General features: G+C 52.7%; 1 protein-coding gene across 4 annotated transcripts in view; it reads right to left on the reverse strand.

Moving 5' to 3' along the window:
• SEPTIN5 (septin 5) overlaps positions 1-21,373 on the reverse strand; it is a 44,067-nt gene continuing 22,694 nt past the window's right edge. Inside the window, exons 1-11 of one of the 4 annotated variants that reach the window (XM_075769553.1) lie at positions 18,246-18,268; positions 7,900-7,996; positions 7,273-7,359; positions 6,603-6,726; positions 6,278-6,412; positions 5,506-5,623; positions 5,071-5,172; positions 4,068-4,164; positions 2,586-2,721; positions 614-716; positions 1-293 (exon numbers count right to left, since the gene is read on the reverse strand). In XM_075769553.1, the coding sequence (XP_075625668.1) occupies positions 237-293; positions 614-716; positions 2,586-2,721; positions 4,068-4,164; positions 5,071-5,172; positions 5,506-5,623; positions 6,278-6,412; positions 6,603-6,726; positions 7,273-7,359; positions 7,900-7,996; positions 18,246-18,248 (1,059 nt within the window). In that variant the 5' untranslated portion in view covers positions 18,249-18,268 and the 3' untranslated portion in view covers positions 1-236. Of the gene's footprint in view, positions 294-613; positions 717-2,585; positions 2,722-4,067; positions 4,165-5,070; positions 5,173-5,505; positions 5,624-6,277; positions 6,413-6,602; positions 6,727-7,272; positions 7,360-7,899; positions 7,997-12,677; positions 12,762-12,808; positions 12,974-18,245; positions 18,269-21,373 lie in introns of those variants that run through there. The other 3 variants (XM_010313315.2, XM_075769551.1, XM_075769552.1) reach the window with 3 other exon arrangements.

The following is a 21,373-nucleotide window of genomic DNA, read 5'->3' on the forward strand; positions in this document are numbered from 1 at the left end:
AAAAAAAAAATCATTATTAAAAAAAGAAATACACATCAGTAAACTGTTAGTGAACAGCCTCCTCCACAATCAGCTGACCGCAAAGCCACCATTGCTGCTAATAAATTAGAGGGTGCGGGTGCAGCTCTTGCCCACAAGTCTCTATAAAATGGGAAACCTTTTCTAAACATCCACAGCTCTTGCCAGGCCTCAGATGGTCACTGGAGGATTCCCTCTGTCCTCCGAGTACCTGCCTCTCACTGATCCTGCATCTGTTGCTGCATCTTCTGCAGCATCTCTTGCATCCGCCGTAACTGCATGAGACAGAGAAGAAATAGTCAAAAAGTGAACTGTTGTGGTCAGGAACTGGTGATCTGCACTGTCTCTTGGAGCTGACAAAGGGATCCCTCAGAGAGTATGAACTCCTGTTTGAGCACAGAGGCATCTGTGCATGGGGTGGAATGGAGCCACGTTTCCCTGACAGAGGAAGCCACAGCTTTCACACCCTGTCCTCCACACCAGGAGCCCATGATGGTGGGAGCCAGGAGTGGGAAGTCTCTATGGGGCAGTCCCAGAGAAACTCCCCAGATTCCAGCTCCAACACCAAAGAGGCCCAGGCAGAAATGGGTCTCACCTCCTCATCCTTCATTTTGATCAGCTTCTCTGTCTCAGTGTCCGGTGTTGGGAGAGGCAGGATAGGAATTGGACTTTCTATCCTATTGTCCTGAGTCAGCTTGCTAGAGAGAGAGAGAGAGAGAAGAAATGCAGTCAAGTTGTGGTTCAAGCTGGCTGGCTTTGGTGTCACCATGCGATGGCTGTCATTCACGATGGCACATCCAGGCAAGTGGAGGGGCTGTGGGACAATCTAGCCCAGAGGTACGGGATACACTTGGATGAAGAATGAGACCAAAGTCAATAAAAGCGTTCAAAATAGAAGGTTGTGGGTAGCTAACAGAGAAAACCCAAACCAGGCTTACGCTGAGAGCAAACAAAGAAAGGGCTGATGTTTCTGACCACCTTTTGTAACTGCATTGGCAAGCTTAGCAGAGACGTTTACAGCCGATTTATCTGGTCTCCTTTGGCTCATCTGTGCATGTGCCTACACATACACACAGCATCAACACAAACTATCAGCATCCCTAAGGGACCACATGTTCACTATAATCCTTTTTTTTTCCCAAGGAAGATAAAACCAGGGGAGCAGTTTAATCACTGCAAGTCTGATAACAAAGCCTGCCGTCATATTCAGGAAGTGAAAGACACAAGAGACAACAGGCACACCACTGCAGCACTGCGATGAGGGCTGAGGGCACGCAGGAGTGCAGGCAGGGGGCAGAACGCAGGAGGTGACTTTCTTCCGAAAGGCAAGAGGAGCTCTCCATAAGTGAGGAGGGGGTGATAGCGGCCAAAGACGCCTGGGCTGAAACTGGGAATTCAAGATGCCATTTGCAGTCGTTCACCACTTGGAGTCACCATTGGCTCATTATGGTGATTCCAGCCCTGGAGCTTGGGATCTCCCAAAATGTCTCTCTAGAGAAGGACCTTTATCCCAGTGCTAGAAATGGCCACGGTCCGGTTTTATGAGACTTCTTCACTGGCAAGGAACTAGCCATGGCGTGAGAAACAGTACCAAACTTAAGCTTTTCTTAAGCTGAACAATTGCTTTTTTGAGCTCTTCTTTTAATAGATACATAGCCTACCTAAATAGCAGCTGTGAAGTTTCTCACAGATCTCTAGCAGTTAACATAGTTATTCTGGGACTCCATATTCTCACTTTTGAAAAAAGACAGGCTCGTCTGCTATGGAAAAAGTACTGAGATACACTGTGTGTGAACAGAATGTGCCAACCTGCACATTTGCACAGATGCAGGACTGTTCCTTGGTGAAGTGCAGCCGTTTCTGCTCTGCAACGTGGCAGCACAGAGCTACTCGGACAGTTCAGGCAGGAGGTGAAGGGAATGGTTTACAACAGATGAGCCAAGACATACTTAAACCTAAAATTTCAGTCATGGAAGGAAGAAGGAAAAAAAAAGAGATTTCAAATGAGATGCCTGTGAGTGGGGTCTCTTCTATTTTCTGATCACTGTGACTAAAACCACAAAGAATCAAATGCAATGGGAAGACAACGCAGAAAAATCTCTGGAGATGTGTTAAGAGTCTTGCTAATTGCCTGGGCTCTGTTGCCTGAGAAACAGCAGCATCCCAAGGGTCATGCTGTCATTTGGACAGAACTGAAGAATGCCTTCCTCCTTGGCAATGCACACAGCTATCACCCACCAGAGAAATGGTTTATCCCCTGTTTCATTAGGCTGGATGTATTTCACCCAGTGCTAAGAACAGCTCTTCAAATGAGTCTCCAGGCCTATTTCCCAAGATTTGCATGGGTAATCCTCAGGAAGGAACATGCATTCTCAGAAGTATTCAGGCTGTGCAACACACACTTGGATTTGCTATTTCACATCTCGGTGCCGTTCCCCAGGCTGCAGCCCAGGATATCCCCAAGCAGCCCCACAGCCTCCTGACCAACAAGCTGTTCTGAGACCAACCCCAGCGCTGCAGAGAAGGAGACATCCCTGCCACCTCCGGCTGAAGCAGTGGGGACCCACCTGGTCATTTGCTGGATGCACTGAGCTCGGTAGTTCTCATAATGAACATCACAAGTGACGTCCTTCAGGTCATGCATATGTGTCCGGATCAGCATGTTCCGCAGCTTCACGAAGTCGCAGTGTGCCTGGTTTTCCACTGCAGAAGCAACAACAGGAGAGTGCTTGGATGTCACACCTCACCACCCCTCTCCAGGGTGCCACTTCTTACCTCCCGACACCCAGGCTGAACTAAAACTCCCCACACAGCCCCTTCCTCATCCTCCCCGCCAGTGCCTGGGGCTCTCCTCCTGGCCCTGGCGCAGGCCTCAATGGTGCTCTATGCTTCTCAACGCTGAGGCCAGGCTGCTGAGGTCACTGCGTTCCCAGGACTTTTTCTGGGTAAGGGGATTAATTAAGCACGTACAGCAGAGCCCTGAAAGAGGATGCTGTTCCCAGGTACATGGGATGTCCTTGTTATAACCACAGTGAGCGCTGGAGGCAAACTGCTCGTCTCCTCAGAATTTAGGACTGATCAAAAGGCTGCTGTAGGCAGGATGGTTTCCCCCAAGGACGTGAATCAGCCCCTGAGAGGCAAAGCCATATACAGGTTACAGTCTGGAGAGCTGAAAGAGCTGCTGTTACTATGGGGAGCCAGGCCTCAGGCAACACTGTGGGACTCTGCAGGGAAGCATTGTGCGCAGTAGTTGTGTGCCTGCCGTGGTGATCTCCATTTACCACTCTGCAGGGCTGGGGGAAGCCAGCTGTGTCAGGCTCAGGGTTTCACAAAGTTGATCTCACTGCCAAATGCCAGCACCCTGACAGGCACAGCCCCTCTGGAGCCAGCAGCTGAGCAGCCCAAGCAGCCAGCATCAGCCCACGAGTGCACACACAAGCTTCTGGGATCTAAAGCTGCAAGACCTTAAAACAATGCGCCAGCATGGGGGGAGTCAGCAACAGCAGCAAAAGCCATGCCAGGGTTATTCTGCCTAGAGGCTTTATGAAATCTCCTCCTTTAGAAAGGAAGAAAGGCAGAGACAATCACGTTGCGCATCAGCACAGTCTTCAGCCCAGCAACTCCAGCACAAACAGGAGCAGCAGCAGCAGAGGGAGTGCAGGAGGGTTTACAATTCAGTTTGGCTGAGGGCAATGGATTCTCTCCAGAAACTAAACTGGTAATGCCCAGCCTCCCCCTTAATAAGAAGCCATATCCCAGTGCATTAAAGCCCATTCTTCCATTCAGACTAGAACCTCTCTTCTTCAGTCTGTCACAGCTTCAGAGGCAGGGTGATTGCTACACCACCAGTAACAGACCTCCTGAGCAGGTCCCAGTGCCTCTGTCTCTACCCTACCTTGTCCTCTGCCATGTGCCAAAGGTGGCACAGTCAGTCACGGCTGTGCAGAGGTCAGCTTCCCCTGTCATCCCTGTTGCACGTGCCCACTTGTCCTTCCCCCATCCCTGCCTGCTCCTCGCTCACATTGCCAGCTCCCAGGCACCACGCTTACCTTCCACAATGCCCCAGGGGTAGAGCCGTCCACGGACTCGCTGGCCTTTCGCCTCCACCACAGTGTTACTGCCAATGACGGCAAAGGGAGCACTCTCCTGGAATGAGAGGCATTGCTGAGCCCAGCTCAGCCCAGGGCTGCCCACGGACCCCTCCGCCAAGGGCCAAGTTCAGGCAGAGTGGAACAGGAGGAGGAAGGTGCTGGTAGGAAAGGCAGAGGGACAACCACACATGCCACAGCACAGAACACCACAACACAGTTGCAGAGAAAAGCCTAAGGCACTGGGATCTGCAGGCAGCCTAATTCCCAGCTTGACCTTCTCAGCTGTCCTGAGGGAAGCTGTGTCTCTGCAGGTGCCTGCATCCCTTCTTTGAGGGGAAGCTCTACAAGGAAGCCAGAGCAGAGACGCTGAGACACCAAGCAACTGGGACAATGGAGGCCAAGAGCTTGTCCAGGCAGGGATGCACAGGCTGTGCTCCTCTCTGCTCAGAAGGGAAGCCAAAGCCCATTGCACTTCTCTGACAGGAGAAACAAGGCCATACTGCATGCGCACACGGGGCTGGCTCAGCTTGGGAGAGGGTCAGGCCTGGGCTGCTGGAGCCTCCAGACAGGCCTGTATAATCATATTGCCTCCCCTCATGCAACTATTGTGTCACAGTGGATCCTCATCATGCACAAGTCGCTCTTCCTTGCTGATGGCATCACTCAGAAATAGGTGCTTACAAATGCTGTACAACCCAGCCTCCATCTTAAACATAGAGGCTGGGGTAGACCAAGGAAAGACTGACACTGCCTGGTGGGAAGTGCCATGTCTTCATGCCATACTTGACTTCATTGCACCAGCAAGGACATCAGCACCTTTTCCACATAAGCAATGTAGGCTGTCCCCTGGGTATCAGTAGCACAGGCTTTTGGCAAACATAGGGCAGCTCCGACGCCTTCTGGAGCAACCAACATACCCGTGAGCCAGACTTCCCGGTCCCCTGCTGAGCAGGTTCCTTACCTTCAGCTCTCTATCTTGCTGCTTGAACTCCTCATCTTCATCAGAGTCACACTCAGGAAACTGGTACACTTTAATGCCAAATTTGTCAATCTCTTCCCGGATCTATGTCCATGCAAGACAAAAACAAAAGAACACAACTCTGAACAATACAGAAATACTGGGTTTATTCCTGGTTTGTGCTACCATAGGTTTGCTGTAACCTACAGATGCTGAAAGGTTTTGATGTTTCTTCTAGGGCTGGCCTCTTTGCAGACACCACTTCCCTTCTCACAGGAGAGCACTGCTGCAATTAGATTTGTGTGTATGTATATACATATGTGTGTGTGTATATACACACACACATACACGCTATATACATATATAGGTCTCCCCTTCCTCCTCAGCCCATCCCTGTCACCACACCAGGTATACCCCTGTAGAGAAAGAGCATCTCACCCTCTCTTTTAACTTCCGGATCTCAGAGGGGATCAGGCAGTCGGCTTTGGCAATCAGGGGCACAATGTTGACCTTCTCATGCAGAGCCTTCATGAACTCAACATCCACAGGCCTCAGCCTGCAGCAGGGATGAGGAGCAACACGGTTAGCAAGGACACACCAGGCAGCTCCCCCTCCAGCCTCTCCCACCCACCAAGCACAAAAGGAAAAGGAGAGCGCTGTCACAAGAGCCTGGGGCAGCACTGGGACAGCCCTCAGCTAGGGCTGCATCTTCAGGAAAGCTGTCTCAGATTTTAGCTGCTGAATGTCTCACACAGGCACAGGCTGGGTATTCGCTCCCTTGCAGGCAAAATATCGCCCAGGCGACAGCCTGGGGCCTCTGTCCGGCTGCTCTGTGCCACAGGCAGCCAACACGACCCCTCCAGCTGCTCCTGGCTAGGCTGGCACATGAACCAGCAAGGGGCAGGGAGTGAGAGCAGCTTAAAACTCCCTTTCCTACCCATCAGTCAGGCTTAGTCAGACAGGAAGATACAAGTATGTGTGGCATCTTTTCTCCTGATTTCCAAAACAGGCTGTAAAGCCTGAGGGAGATCTGTCATGCCAGTGAGTGGGAGGGAGGTGGTGTGATGCTCAGCCGAAGGAGAGCAGCTGGATGGCTCTTCTCCTGTGCCAACAGCCCTGTGAATGTACAAACCGCTACAGGGTAATCGCGGGGCACAAGAGTCTTCCCTTTGGACTGAGTCATACCCAGCCCCGGAGTGGGGGCTCTCACCCGTGCCCGAAGGGCGAGATGAAGTAGAGGCAGCAATGCACTCGGTTGTCCTGGATGTTCTTCCGGTTCAGGCCGCTCTCATCTCGGAAATACTGTTCAAACTGCTGGTCGATGTAGTCAGTGATGGGCTTCCAGCTGGGAAGGGTAATTCAATCCAAAAAAAAAAAAAAAAAAAAAAAAAAATCACGTGTTTAACAGAACACTGACTCCAAGGGAGCATGAAGCAGTATCATCCCCTTCCTGTTACCAGACCCCCTTCCTGTGAAGCACCCACAGAAAGCAGACATGGCCAAGGACTAGGAGGAAGGCAGCACGGCCAGCTCACCACTCAGTATTGTTAACAGCATCTCCAAAGCCTGGTGTGTCCACTATGGTCAGCTTCAGCTTGACGCCCTTCTCCTCAATGTCCACCGTGTGTTTGACGATCTCCACTGTCTGGTTGATTCTCTCTTTGAACAGGAATACGTGAGTTAAAGCCAGGTAGTAACTGGGGATCCTTGCTCACACCCATGACAAGCTGGGTCCATCCTTATCACTGAGCACAGGGAGTATCATGGGTTTCAAAAAACCCTGATCATCCTCTCAGGAGCCTCAAGGGAGTGGTACTGTGGGAGGCCAGCAGCAGGCAGACTCTGAGAAGACACGCAAACCTCTGAAGTGCCTGTAGCCCAGAACATTTTGTCCAGTCACTTGGGAAGGGCAATCCCTACCACACTCCAGCACACAAGAACAAAAGACAGATCTCAACATCTCAACCCAAAGGCCTGCTGCTGCTCTGCAGCCATGTCTTCTCTTCATAGAAGAGTCCTACAGCCAAACCCTTTTTGTCAAATACTAGTGCCTCTGCAGCCAGCAAAGGAGAGCAGAGCAATAAACAACAGGGCTGGGATCCAGCCAAGCCTGCAGCTGCTGCGAAGGAACCACAGTATGGGTTCTTAGGACAGTCTAGACCTCTGGGCACAAGAACCATTCACCCCTCTTTGTCCCCAACTTACCCTCTGCGTTGAGGAGCTTTCTGTCTTTGTAGAGGTCTGTCAGGAACAGGCTATTCACCAGCGTGGATTTGCCCAGACCCGACTCTCCTAATTGACAGGGTGCAAAGGGGAGGAGGGAAAAGCAAGCAACATGACGGACTAATTGACTTACAAATGAAACTCTGAACAAGGCTTTGAATCCTGAGCCAGAGGAAGTGAGAGAAATGAGCTGTCAGCTGTTTATGGGCATTACATTTTTCTAGCAGTGGGAGGACTTTTGCTGTAAGATATCTCAATCCTTGTACAAATGTGATCTCCCAGCTCCTCCATCCTCCCTCTCCTTCCTTTCCCTCAATCCCTGCCTGACCCTGCCTTCACCACCCAGACCAGCCACTCTTCTGGAAGAGAAGCTACACTTGGTGCTTGCTTGAGTGGGTTATGAGTGGTCAGGAGGGGCTCATTGCTCCTGGGGGAACAGTGTGACTGCAACACAGGCTGGGGAGCAAAGCAAGGTCTGAGACAAGGACCAGAACAGAGCGAGGGGAGGATCCAGATGCTAAGGGACCACCTACGGGAAGTGAGGAGAGCTGGGTCCCCTCCACGCACCCACCACGTGGCCCAGCTACCTCCATCCGTGGATAGTCTCACCTGCGACCATCAAGGTGAAGTCGAAACCCTTCTTCACGGATTTTCGGTGGACCTGGTTCGGCAGAGTGGCAAAGCCCACATACTGCTTCTCATGGTCCTGCAGGGCAGAGGTGGATGGGAGCAGGTCAGGGCGTGCCACCCTTCCTGCTCAAGCCTCACATAGCGACAGGGAGTTGGACTCAAAAAATCCCTGAGGCAGAGCCAAGGGGTGGAGGAGAGGTCGGTCCCTGCCCTGGCAGTGGTGTGGGGCAGGGTAGGCACCCCCTCTAGGCTCAGGGACTCCTGCCCTTCCTGCAGGTGGGCACAGAGGGACACCTGCCCTCAGCTGCAGCCCTGCTTGGCTGCTCTCACCAGCTGACACAGCAGCTCACAGCATCCTCCCAGCATGGAAGAGCACAAGGGAAAAGGCACATCCCACGGTTCCTGCACAGGCTTCCTTCACAGCACGGTCACCAAATGTCACCTCTCCCCAGGTCTTTCGGAGCCATTTCTGCATCTCTCCCTCCAGAGGGACATATAGTACATGATGGAGAGCTCTCTGGAGAGCTCTCTGTAATTAGCACCCCAGGACTTGTGGTGAGCCATGTCTAGAGGAAGGTGCGGTGGTTTGGCTTCTGCTTGACCTGAGAAGGGATTATTTCTTGCTGTGTCACAGCCACTCCTGGCTTAGTAAGAGGAAATCCTGAATAATCTCCAGTGTTATTTCTGAAGAGATGGAAGTTCAAGGAGCACGGGAAGTAGGAAGATGCAAAAGCACTGAGAACACTGAGGTGAGCTGATTTTGGTGAGGGTATTACATATGGCATTACCAGAGCATTACCTACTGCCTAACCACCCCCAGATGCAGACCCCCATCACTGAGTGCTCTCTTACTGCATAAAAGCCACCCCACAGGCATGCCACATGCTTTGTACAAGAGCACGAAGTGCACACAAGGAATGACATGACCAATGGTGCGTTTCACAAGCACACAGCACGCATCCCGCAGCCAGGAGCAAACACGCAGCCCACGCTGCATCCCAGGGGCACACACCCTGCTCACGCAGCGTACGTCCTGAAAGGGAAATGCAGCTCATCTATGGGATTCACAGACCTGCTCCAGCTACTGCCCTCAGGCTGGGCTCAACACACCGTCTGGTGCTCACAGCTCGGGCAGCTGCAGGTAACCGTGGGCCCACACAGCCCAGCTGCTCCAGCCAGCCAGCCTTCGGAGCACCCCTGAGCACCCGGGCCTTCACAGACTGCACCCCCACAGCACTGCGCTCCCCTCCCCAGGCCTCCTCACAGAGGGAGAGCGGGCACGACGCTGGCAAACACCTCCCTTCTCACATACTTTCCAAGCTAGACCCAAGGGGAAGCAGCCATTCACAAATGCCTGAGCTAGAGACATAGACACTGCATTTCAACATCACTTAAAATAAGCACATCCCCGGGATTCACACACAGGCAAATCCACAGAGCCAGAGCTCCTCAAAACCAGCCCCAGCTCCCACCCAGCCACAGACGCTGTCAAGCATACGGCTGTCCTCACCCCGCAGCTCTCTGGCACTGGTTCTCCAGGCACAGCAGGGAAGACCTCTGTTCCTAAGTTTAACTATCTCTGTTCCTGGGGCACACACTCAAAGAAACACAAATGACAACCATGTGTCAAGCTTAGGGCAATGCTGACTCACACCTATTTCCATACTGCAAGTGGGCAATGCAGCTCCCGAGCAGCCCTCTACAGCCCCTGGCCACACATCCACATGTGTGAGCATCCTCAGGTGTCCTCAGCTGGGCAGGCTACAAAGTCCTGGTGGGGACAGACAGCAGGGAGGACATGGAGTCTCCTCCTCCTAATTTATGGCTGCTCAGGAGCTGCCCACTGAGACAGGGCAGATGTGGCTGATGGCCATTGTGGCCCAAGGACTCTGTTCTTTAGCATGGCCACTGCTTTCTAGAAATTTAGGTTTGGTTTAGGTCTCAGACTTGGTCACTTTAGCCCTGACAGAGTGATTGTGGGCTCTGGTCCCCCTCACCTCACCCCCTTGCTAACGTAACTGAAGTAATGCTGCTCCATCACCCCACAGTCCAGAAGGGACAGAGCAAATGACATGACAGAGAAGTGTGGAGAATTATAGAGTGCCTGAAGTGCTCCACTGGCAGCTCTAATGGCTGAGCTAAAAGGCGCTGGCATCCCAAAGCAGTGGTGATGAGCAGCAGCAAGACTCCTGGGTGAAAAGCGATGGCAGCTCTGACGAGCTGTACGCTGCAAAGCAACGCCTGCCTGGGGACACCGCCACCTGCCACCCGCCACCCAAAAGGCTCAGGAAAGGGTAAACATGAGGAGTGCAAAGGAGGGAGAGAAATGTGGTAATGGCAAGATCTTTGGAAAGACCTGATCTCTCCAGTGACTTGACATCTGAAATAGCACTAGTAACACACTAATAAAACCATAGCTGAGGCTCAGGGTGTGCTGCTCTTATTTTCTTTGGTTTTCAACCTAGATGACTAAGGGTTGACAATGGTGACACTGGGGAGATGAGCTCTGGTACAACTCCAATTACTTCAGCCAAGCATAACTGGCTGAACCTGATCTCTTGTTTCTATTCAGCCCAACCAAGAAAGTGTGGATTTGCTGCACCTCCGGTAACCTCCCACTAGCTCGGTGGAATCAGGACACTTGAAATGAGCAAATCCCGGCTGGCGCAGGACACTGCCCTTTACTCATGATTCATGCGGTCATTTCCCTTGCATTAAGGAAGGTCATTGCTGAGCACAAAGCCAAAAGAAGAGCTTCCCTCTCAGTGGGAGGCAGCCAGAGTCACAAGGAGAAAAGCCCTGTCCCCAGACATGTCCCCCTCTGACCAGCCGTGGACACACTACAGAGCCCTGCCAGGAGCCAGAGCCAACATGTCTGTAAAGGAGAAGGCAGGAGACGCAGGGGAAATTGTGGAGAGGGATCCCCTTCTTCTAACATCCTTCCCTCAGGAACAACAGCATGGTCCCTGCACCACGGCCAGCCTAGACCCACAGTTCCTTATCTCAGCTTTAAGACAACCAACGCGTGCTCCCATCCCAGCCATGTCAGGACACTGTGACAGGCACGTGTCACCATCTCTGCTAGTGTGCCAACATCAACATTGCACTTAAGGAGCCCGAATAGCCTCCTGAGCCTGGCGTCTGCCGCACTCAAACCTCTACACCACTCATCATCTTTGTTAGGACCCAACACAGATGCAACCATGCACGGGATAGAGAGTGCCAAAGCAGGTGTAGAGGGCTGGAAGGGCTACTGACGGGGGCAGGTGGCTGCCTTGGTTGTGAAAAGCTGAAATCCATTAATTAGATGAAAGACTTGTAGTGAGGGAGTTTCTGGAGCCATCACAGCCCCCTCCACACGCAGCTGACCCTCGCAAGCCGGCTCCCATCAAGCTGATGCAGGCTGGGACAGCCAGTCACTGCACCACACTTCCTTCACCAGCCCCAGCTGCCGGGAAATGGCCCCGGCCAGCCAAGCCAGTGGCACTCTGGCACAAGAAGCCCCTCGCCCCACTGCCTCCTCTATGTGCTGCCTTTGTTCCCAGAGGCATCCTGCTCCCACGTGCCTGGGAATATGTCTCACACACCACAGTGGAGGTCACCAAGAGATGTGGCTGACCTTTGGGGCCGTGTTACAAACCAAAGCTCGCCAAGCCAAGCAAAACTTGTCTGTACTTTCCCTCGGCACACACTTGCAGGTTCACCGGACATCACAGCAGCACACTGCGTCCTCACATCCTCCACCACCCAGCCAAGGTGGCCAATGCTCCCTGGCTGGCAGCGCTCTCCTTTGGAGTTCAAGCCAAGGAACAAAGTACTGCTGGGTTCAAGTCCTGTTCCTGTCAGAGGTAGAGACATTTGGGATGTGTTGCATAAGAGGAGAAGCCACCACCAGTACCGCAGTGTCCGCAGGGCTGTCTGCACCTCCAAGACAGGGTACGCAGCATGGCCTCCATTGCTCCTGCCATTCCTGATTCCTTCCTTACCTCCTTGGTGGATGTGCTGTTTAAACCAATCCAGATCTCGTGTGACTCACCACTCAGCCTGGGGATAAATGGAGCCTTGCTGGGTATATCCAAGAGGGCTAAAATTAAACACCATAGGACCACAGAAAATTTGAAGAACGGTCCCTACCCCAGGTCTGGAGCAAACCCCAGAAATTATGGAGCTTGTGCTGGGATCCTGGTGCCCCTGCCTCCACTTCTTTGGGGGGAGCCTTCTCAGCGTTACAGCCTCCAACGTAGCCATCCAGCTCCCTCCCAGACAGCCCTTCCTCCAGCCGTTCCCCTCTGGCCAGGCACCGCCGCCACATCCACGTCCGCACAAACCAGCACAGCCCAGCCCCAGAGGAGAAGCAGACCCTTCCTTTCATTGCCAGAAAGCTGCATAAAATTTGTAATGCAAACAGCCCCCGGCGCATCTCCCGTGTACATTTGTTGCCTCAGGCCTGGAGCTGAGCACGGGAGTATCAGCAAAACCACTCGCCCACCAGCATTTGCTGCAGCAGAAAGAAAATGGGCTAGCAGAGCACAGCGTTAACACGAAAACACAAACCAGATTGCGTTTGGGCACACACGCAGCGCTAACTCCTGCCCTGAGCGCCCCCAAGCACACATACGCCATTCAGAGGGGGAATCACTGCATCAAATAACCACACAAAAATATGTCACGCATCTCCCAGCTGTCCATTGTGCCCATCAGCCCTGCTCCTGCAGGGGCTGCTCCCCTCCTTTCTGTCCCCACCATCTCCCCCTTACCAGCGTCTTTCCACTCCTCTGCTCCTCAGAGGTCTCATCTTGTGCTGCACACGTCTGCTCGGGCACCATCCTCCCCCCTCCTGTCCCTGCTGCTCCCCGGCTTGCACAGTGCTATAAATACATCCCCGTACCTTCAGCTTGGCTGGGTGGCTTCGCTGTGCCTGCGTCCGGGGAGAAAGCAGCCGCTCCACTAACCGCTCCTGAATAATGATTGAATCCATAACCGCGGCCGGCAGGACAGACAGCCACCGTGGGCCAAGAAAAAAAAACCCAACCCATGTGTTCCCTCCCAGCCTTCACTAAATCCATGCGGCAGCCCCCCCGCCCACGCATGCACACACACGCAGGGCTGGCTCAGCTCGCCTCGACGCGGCGGCTGGGCGACGTGAGGAGAGGCGAGGAGAAGAGAGGAAAGGCGAGTGGGCTCCCACGGCAGCTGGCTGGGATTTCCTGCCTCCGCCTGTGCTGCAGGAGGAGCCTGCCAGCAAGGACAGGACAAAAGCCACTGCGGCCGCAGGCCAGAAGCAATGTCTCTTGCTCTGCCAGTGTCCCGCGGAGAGGTTGTGCACGTACCGGATGCCGTCCCAGCCATGAGCCTGAGTCCTTTTGTCAGATGGGCTTATTCAGCTGGAGGATTTCTTAGATATCTTGACTGATGCAGCTGAGACAAAGGTTTGCTGCAAGAAAACCTGCTTTTGGCGAAAATGTGCTGCTTCTGGTTGTGCATGCGAAGGTCTAAAGGGTCCGGAAAGCTCCCAAAAAGCCGGGTACAAACTTAACCCCCTAATCCTAGCCCTGGTTGACATGGATCTGCTTCCACATGGTGCAGGTCCATCTGTTGTCTAGCCCAGGCTATATTACAGCCTCATTTCTGAATCCACTTGGAAGAGCAGCTGATGTATTCTGGACCTTACAGCAACCATTTAAGCTTGAAGACATTTCAAAATAAAGAAGTATCTGTGTATTTGTTAAGCACAACTACCCAGCCCAGCAACAGCCCAGCATACACAGAAAAATCATTCAAACCTCAAGTTCGGGCTCTAAGCCTACATGTAAGACCTGCTTTCCAGCTTTTCTAGGCAGCCGTACAAACTGAACAGGAATTTATTCGAAACAGACAAAAGCTGATAATCTCATATAATCACATGATTCCAGTAACTGAGGGGTTAATATCACAGCACTTATAACAAAGTCACACGAAATGGCAACACTGGTGGTGCTGGAGGAACCTGCCACTTGCCACACGGGTTCCTGAGCAGCTTTCTGCTCACAAACGGGGAAGGACGCAGGCTGCTGCCACGCTCCTGCCTTGCTCGCAGCCAGAGCTCCCGCTGCTTCTCTGGGAGCTGCAGGTCTCTGGCAGCAGCTCCAGAGAGCACCTGATCAGTGGGGTCTGCTCTGGTCCCCTCAGGCCACAACCCAGGGCCTCCACCGTGCACCCCAAGCATGGCTGACACCAGGTTCTGCTCTAAGGTACCAAGTTACTGCAAGGTCTCCAGTGGCCTGAAGTCTGGGGGCAGCTGTGAAAGTGGAAAGGTCTTAGAAACTTGGCTTTTATACATGCCGCATGCTGGAAAAAAGGAAAGGAGGAAGGAAAAAGAAGAACAGTGTTTTACCTATGCTGCCAACCTGCAAGCTGAGGGAAGGTGAGCTCAGAAATTGCAGGCACAAGGTCCTAAAGACTGAGAAAAACAAAGAAAGGAGAACCAGGAAACCTTCCCAGTGCAGGAAAACTCCTGCCATACAGCAGCTATCACATTGCATGCATGAAGCTTTTTTCCAAATCATCCTGCCCAGCCAGCAGCACCCTTAAATTATACCCCTTGGGTTTTGTTCCCAGTCATTTCTGAGTGTAATAGTCAAATGGAAGGCCTGGACTGAGATCCAGGTGTGGCAGAAGTTGCCACCTCTCAGAACACGTCCCTGTTCGGTGGCTCTGTCCCTGCTTTGCAGCGTTGTTCCATTCCTCAGGGAGCTGATAATCCTACAACGTCCTCCCAGCCCCGTGGTAGGTCAGACCACGCTCATGACACTGTTGTGTTTTTTTCTCCTAGACTCACAATACCTAATTCTTGCTTTCCTGACTGGAGGACTCCACCACCAGGGCATGCAGCTTGTGCATGACTGAGGAGCAATGAAGGTACCACACCGTCTACACTGCATAAACCCAAGATGCATCCAAACTTACTTGAGAAAACACAGAGGTTTCACCAGTCCTTCCACACCATAAACCACAATAGCTGCATGCAAACCCTCTCCAACCCCCATGAATTCTCATAGCTTGGTAAACCCTTGTCTGAGGACCGACCGCAGGCCACATGGCCACCAACCACAAGCATCTTCCATGGGCACATGGAGACATGCTGTGTCCCTATGAGCCCACTGCACCAAATCACAGCATTCTTCTGAGCTGGGATCACAGATAAAGTCAACAATGATTTGGTTGCGACAAAACCACAGTGTTGTTCATGGCCTCAGGAGCTGTGCTGACAGTGCAGAGAGAAACAAGGAGCTACTGTGTCCTGAGCGCCTCGAGCTCTCACACATCACACTCGCTCTCAGGACTACCAGCCAGGGAGGAACTCCAGCCAGGAGGCCATGCCTGGGAACTCAGAGAGCAGATTAGGAAAAGAAACCCAGAAGGGTAGGTCTTGGCTACAGAGAGCATCTTAAGACTGTGTGGCCAACACTATGGCTTTCAAAATGTTGAAGGAGGGTCACCTGGTCCCATATGCAGCCTCCTCTGCCTCTCCTGCAGCTGCTTATCCTGGCTCCTCTCCTACCCAGAGCCACCAAACCAAAAATGATGGGCCAAGGAGAGGACATGTTTGCGTCCCTCAAATGTGCCATATGACACACCCAGAGCCACTGGCTCAGGTTGGTCTGTGTAAAAACTTCCCAAAGACAGCCAAGCCAAACCTTATTTTGCCCCTGTCATTCCTGATTGCCCCCCCCACACACACTTTCCAAGCAGCCCCTGGAAATGCCCAGAGTAAACTCTGGCCTGCTGCTCCAAACAGAAATCTGATGTACGACACTCTTAGAAGAGGAAAAATAGCACACAGGACATCTCACACACGGTGTGCAGCAGAACTCAGCAGGGAAACGCACATCTTTGCCATTTCAAGATCTACAGCAAAACCAAAGTCTCTTCTTCCACTGGCTTTCAGGCCACAGGCACCTCTAACCTCCTCTCCAGGCAGGCAGTAGCAGCAGCTCAGGGGTGAAGCTGGCAGCAGAATCCAGGTCTCTCTCTGACTGTCAGAGCAGAGCTCTGCCCAGCCCCAACCCACAGCTCCCTCAGCAAGGGAAAGGCAGGCTTGGAGTGCACCAAGCCCACCCCACCTCATGGACCAGTCCTTCCTTGTCAAACTGTGACAGCAAAGGAAAAAGAAAAAAAAAAAAAAAAATCAATGGGCACTGTCTGGCACAGTCCAGCCCCTCCGCATTACTGCCATGTTGAGCAATTGCCTACTAACAGTGGAGACAGAGCAGAGCCAAACTGCATGCCCACCCTTCTGCAATGTCCCCCTCCTTTGGCTTGTAAAAGCCGGCTTGGGGTAAGCACAGCTCTGGGCAGGGGATGCAGCACATGTGGGAAGAGCTGTGGATATGCACTAGCAGCAATAGGGCAATGTCCTACTTTTCCCTTTATTCGGGGGCATTTCTAGCCTGCAGTTCTGAAGATGGGCTCTGGGAAGAGGAGAGAAAACACGTTATTTCACATATTTAGATAGAAACTCACAGAAGGCAAAATTCACCACTGGGCAGCTGGCTGGAGCACAGAAACGCTCCCCAAGAGCAGCTCATGAGCCTTGCAAGGGCAGGAGGGGGCAAACCCCCAGGCTGCACTCCACATCGCCAGCCCAGGGAACAAGGAACGAGGAGCTACACTTCACCAACAGTGCTAATTGAAGGCAGACACAGCGTTGTGCTATCGCACAGTCATCGGAGCTGGAAGTGATACACCCATTAAAGAAAAACACCCAGCACTCAGGACCTGGCAGCGGCAACGGGCAGAGACCAGCCACACGGAGCTCAGTGCAGTGGGTAGAGGCGGCTGAGAACATGACAAGCAAGGAGCAGAAACGATGGGAGGATGAGCGAGGAGAGACCAGCACAGATCAGAGGTGGGGATGGGGGCAGGGAGAGGAAATTCTGATCTCTGCTAAATTTGCACAGTCCTGGCCAGACTCCAGCCACAACAACCAGAGCCCCGCACACCTTCCTCCCAGCTCCCATCAAAGAAGGGCTTTCACCTCAGGAGCCTCCATGCTTGGCCGTTTCCATGGGCTTAGCCAAGAGGCTCAGCTACGAGCAGCAAAGATAACATGAACAGGAGCTAGATCCAGAGGTCCAGGTGTGAACAGCTCTCCCCCCCCAGATCAACAAGAGCACCCAGAGGAAGGAGAGCGAGGGGAAGCAGCATGGTGCAGGGAGACTGGGCCCCAGCCAGCTCACTGGAGAGGTCCCCCACCCACAGGGGAGCTGGTTTCTGGCAGAGATGCTATGGCCTAAGGACTGCAATGCTCAGGCTCCATCCTTGGTGAACCATCAGGAGCGTGTCATGGAAGAAAAATCTTCAGCCTGGTCCAGACAGACACTCTTGAGCACCACAGAGCCCAGCAATAGGGTCCCCTCAGGGTGGCCTGCACAGAGGACTGGTGAAACCGCACATCCATGCCTCAGCAGGGTCAGCGCAGTCACATCATGATAGCATTTATGTTTTTTCCTCTGAAGCAGACAAAGCTATTTTCAGAATTCCTCACAGAAGGGAAATTCAGTTCCTGTCTGTTTTCTACCAGGACGGGAAGGGCAGTTCCAGAGGAGCCGTTTGCTCAAGTTGAACGAGAGCAGCAGCAGGCAGTAAACCCAGCACAGGGCAGGAGGCCCATTCCCAGCTTGGGCCAGGGCAACGAAGGCTGAGGAGCTGCAGGTGCCTTCCTTGCGGGTGCACAGCTGGGAACCTCCATGGCTTGGTTCTCACATTCTCCTCCTGCTGCCTCCTCTCCCACTGCGTGGAAAGTCAGTGCTGACTCCAAAGAGGTGAATCTCATGGGTGTCATGAGGTTTGGACCCCACTGCCCCATCACCCTGATGTTCCTGCTGACCCGACCCGAGAGAAAGTGCCTTGCTGATCTAAACTCTGATGATTAATTTAACCTTGAACTTGCAAGCAAGGCTCCAGATAAGTGGTTATTTGGAGCAGCATAGCCCTGACACTTCAGCCAGGCTTCATCCTTTGATGCTCAGAGAGAAGCAAGAAACCAGACTAGCACTGCAGAAATCCCAAAGCACAGGATTAATCGTCTGTACATACAGTGCCACGAGCTCAATCACGACAGCAACCAGGTCTCCTGTCTTTTCTTTTACCTACCCCGCAGGTCAAGCCTTAATTTCCGTTCAAGGATCACTGCTGCTTTGTCACTTAATGCCTCCAGAAATCTATCAAATTCCATTTTAAAGGTATTTGTGCTCCCTGCTTCCACTTGAAGTACCTCATGATTCCCAAGAGGCACTGCGTGACACACGCAATGCCTCCACTTCCAGCTCTGAAAAAGGACCTACCATAAATTGGCTCCCTATTGTTTAAAATCGTGACTCCCTCTGGAGCAAGTTCGCAGCTCTTGTCACACCCAGCTCCTCTGCTCATCATTTAGGAAAATCTGCAAAACGTAACAGACTGGGCAGATGTGGAGCTGGCCGGAACTCTATGAAACGCTCGGTTGCTCTCCTCTCTGCACTGGAGGAGCCACTTCCAGACAGACATTCCGTGTGCGGTACCGACATGTTCCACGTGAGGGAGAAGCTGGCCCACAGAAGAATGGGTTCCGCGGGTGATGGGGCTGCCCTCTGTGTCTGAACAGGGAGCTCCCACAGTGGCTCCCCCTGGCCAGGGCCAGACAGAAATCAATTTGCAGATCAAACCTGCAACCCTCGTTGCTTCTGCCTCACACAGGGTTGCAGGTACTGCCACCTCCAATTGCAAATGCATTCAAAACCTTAGCAAGGGACAGAGGCTTCCAAATTTAGCCAAACCAGGTGGCAGCAGTCTCTCAGCAGTACCACTGCTCATCTTTCCCTCTGCTTCATTCTCCAGCTCTGCAGCACAAATCAGGCTTAAATAGATTCCCTATCTCTCATCTCAAAGCCACAGCTGGGAAAACCGGAGAGAGGCAGAGCAGAGCCCTGCCAGCCCCACAAAGCCGGGAACAGGAACTCTTGGGAGACAAACAGGTACACATTGCTCCATAGCACTGGGCTGGAAGCTGTTTGGAGGGAGAGGGTGGAAAATAATGATGATTTATCCTCAGAAATGGAAGCGCACTGCTTCTCCAGCTCTCCATCCAAATAACAAGAGCATTAGCACATTAACATGTATGAACAGCAAAAGGCTGGGGGCAGAATCCTACAGAAGGTCCACTTTAAAGTTATAGGTAGTGGTCCCAATCCTGCGATCCTTACTCACCGAGTAGTCCCATTGAAATAGAGACGACTGCTCACGTGAGTAAGGGATGCAGGATCAGGCCTGTCTACCAAAGAGGCTGAATCCTGAACCGGAGAGGACATCACTGACTCTGGGCATCCCGAGACTCTCACGTCTGGTCCAGCAGGGGCTAGTCCGAGGGCATCGCCGGGGAAGACAGTCCAGGCTGGGGCACCATGCCTGCAAACAGCACACCGAACAGGGACCACGGAGAGCAAGGCAGTGGACAAATAATGCTGGAAAAGGGATGCTCCACCCAAGCATGGACACTCCTGGTTCATCCCCAGTATGCCCATCTCATGGATACTCCAGCTGTGCAAGGAGGTCTTTCTTAACCCTGCTGTCCTCCCAGCAGGCTCCTGAAAACAATATTGGGAGAACATAAGCCAACTGTCTTGGGACAGCTCCCAACCTCTCTCTGGGTCTCCCAGCTACAATTAACATAACTTTAGGAGTAGCTGATGCCCACAAGAGAAGAGAACGAGCCCACTCTTAGCTCACCAGATCATTTTTAATTCCATTAGTTAAGGGGAAAAAAGGCAGCTCTCTAAAGGAACCTTCAGTCCTGTGAGGCACCCAAGGAGAGGAAAGCCAGCCTGAGCCTGCATGAGGAATAACCCCAAAAAGCTCTGCAGACTGCACCCTTCAAGGCCAGACAGACTACTGCTTTTCATGACAAGGAGGGAGAGGCGCCTCCTCCTTCCCAGGAGGTCTTCTGCAGGTCTCCATGCAGCACTCAGACCCCCAGGCTCCAGTCTCTCACCCTCCCTCCCTGCCGTCAGCTGCCCCACGCAGTCACTCTGCAGTAACACGAAGCACAGTCCTTGTGCACGCTTGTTGAGATGGCAGAGGCGCACGGGGACCTCCACCTTCCTTCCCTCACCCTTGGGCTTGCACCACCAACCCACCTGACCAAGAGGAGTCTGCTGAGAGGGTGACAGGCTTTTACCCTCCTCCCTTTGCACCTGCACAGCTCTATCCACACTCCACCTCCACCAAGATGCAACACAGCCATACCTGGCTGCAAAGGGCTGCCCCTCGGAGCTTAGCATGGGGCAGCGTCCCCAGCAAACGCAGCTACATCCCTTCCAGTCTTACCCAGCTCCCCGTGACATGTGCTCAACCATCTGCCATCCCAGAGGGGACCCCTGGGAGCCCAATTCCCAGCCCCACCATAAGACCAATCTGTGCAAACCTCGCTGCTCACATCAGCCTGCCCAGGGCTGGGCCCTGTGTCAGGACTAGCGTCTGTCTTTGCAGATGGATAATTAGATTCCCTTTCCATTTCCTTTTTCCTTCTGATGGTTTCTCTGGCTGGCAGTTCCCCCACAGCCCTGGACGATCCAGCAGCATTAGTCAGAGGGAAATTCTGCTCCCTTCCTCCCCTGGACGTTGCTTTTGGTTCAATATAAACAGCAGAGTGAACTGCGCAACAGTTTTAGTATTTCGTTGCAGAAGCATTTGTCCTTTTCAGTCTGGCAAACACAGCTTTCCCTCCCACACCTGCACCCTACCCCTTCTCCCCGAGTGACACAGAAAATGAGTGCAATTAAAATGAGTGTGATGTTGTTGGCAATTGGAAGCTATTAGCTAATCAGCAGGAATAAACCATCAGCTGCACTTGGGTTGCAGCACACCTCAATTTATGAGCAGTGGTACAAAACACTCCCTTCAGGTAGGGACTAAAAAAGCACACCTGATTATCAGCAATGGTGTGAGATGCTCTCAGAAAACAATCATAACACTCTCCTGCAGGAAACAAAGCCCAAGGAAGAGACAGGGTAACCATGAAATCTGAGTGAAACAACACAGAGCTGTCTCTGTCACAGGAGCGTGTGCCCAGATGAATTATCCACAGGGGTCCCCACTCAGCATACAAGATGTCTGTCCTTCTCCCCTGCAACCAAGCAGTGGCTCTCTGGGAAGCAGTGCTGGTCCCTGAAGCCCTGATGTTTGCAAAAGCATCCCCAGGACCTGCAGACATGCACAGATACACCACCTCCACCCGACAGACAACAGCAGGGGAGGAGTTGTCCTGCTGGGATTTATGGCTCCCCCACAGATCTGTACAGGAGGTATACAGACTGAGGTTTTTGGAGATGATCTGTTAGTTCTGACCTCTTGTACCGTGTAACACACGGTGTTCTCCATGGGCAACATCCTGAGCCTGTGCAGAGCACTGTGGGTGTCACAGCCCTCCCATGCAAAC

Source organism: Balearica regulorum, chromosome 17, assembly GCF_011004875.1.
Source record: "Balearica regulorum gibbericeps isolate bBalReg1 chromosome 17, bBalReg1.pri, whole genome shotgun sequence".
NCBI lineage: Eukaryota > Metazoa > Chordata > Aves > Gruiformes > Gruidae > Balearica > Balearica regulorum.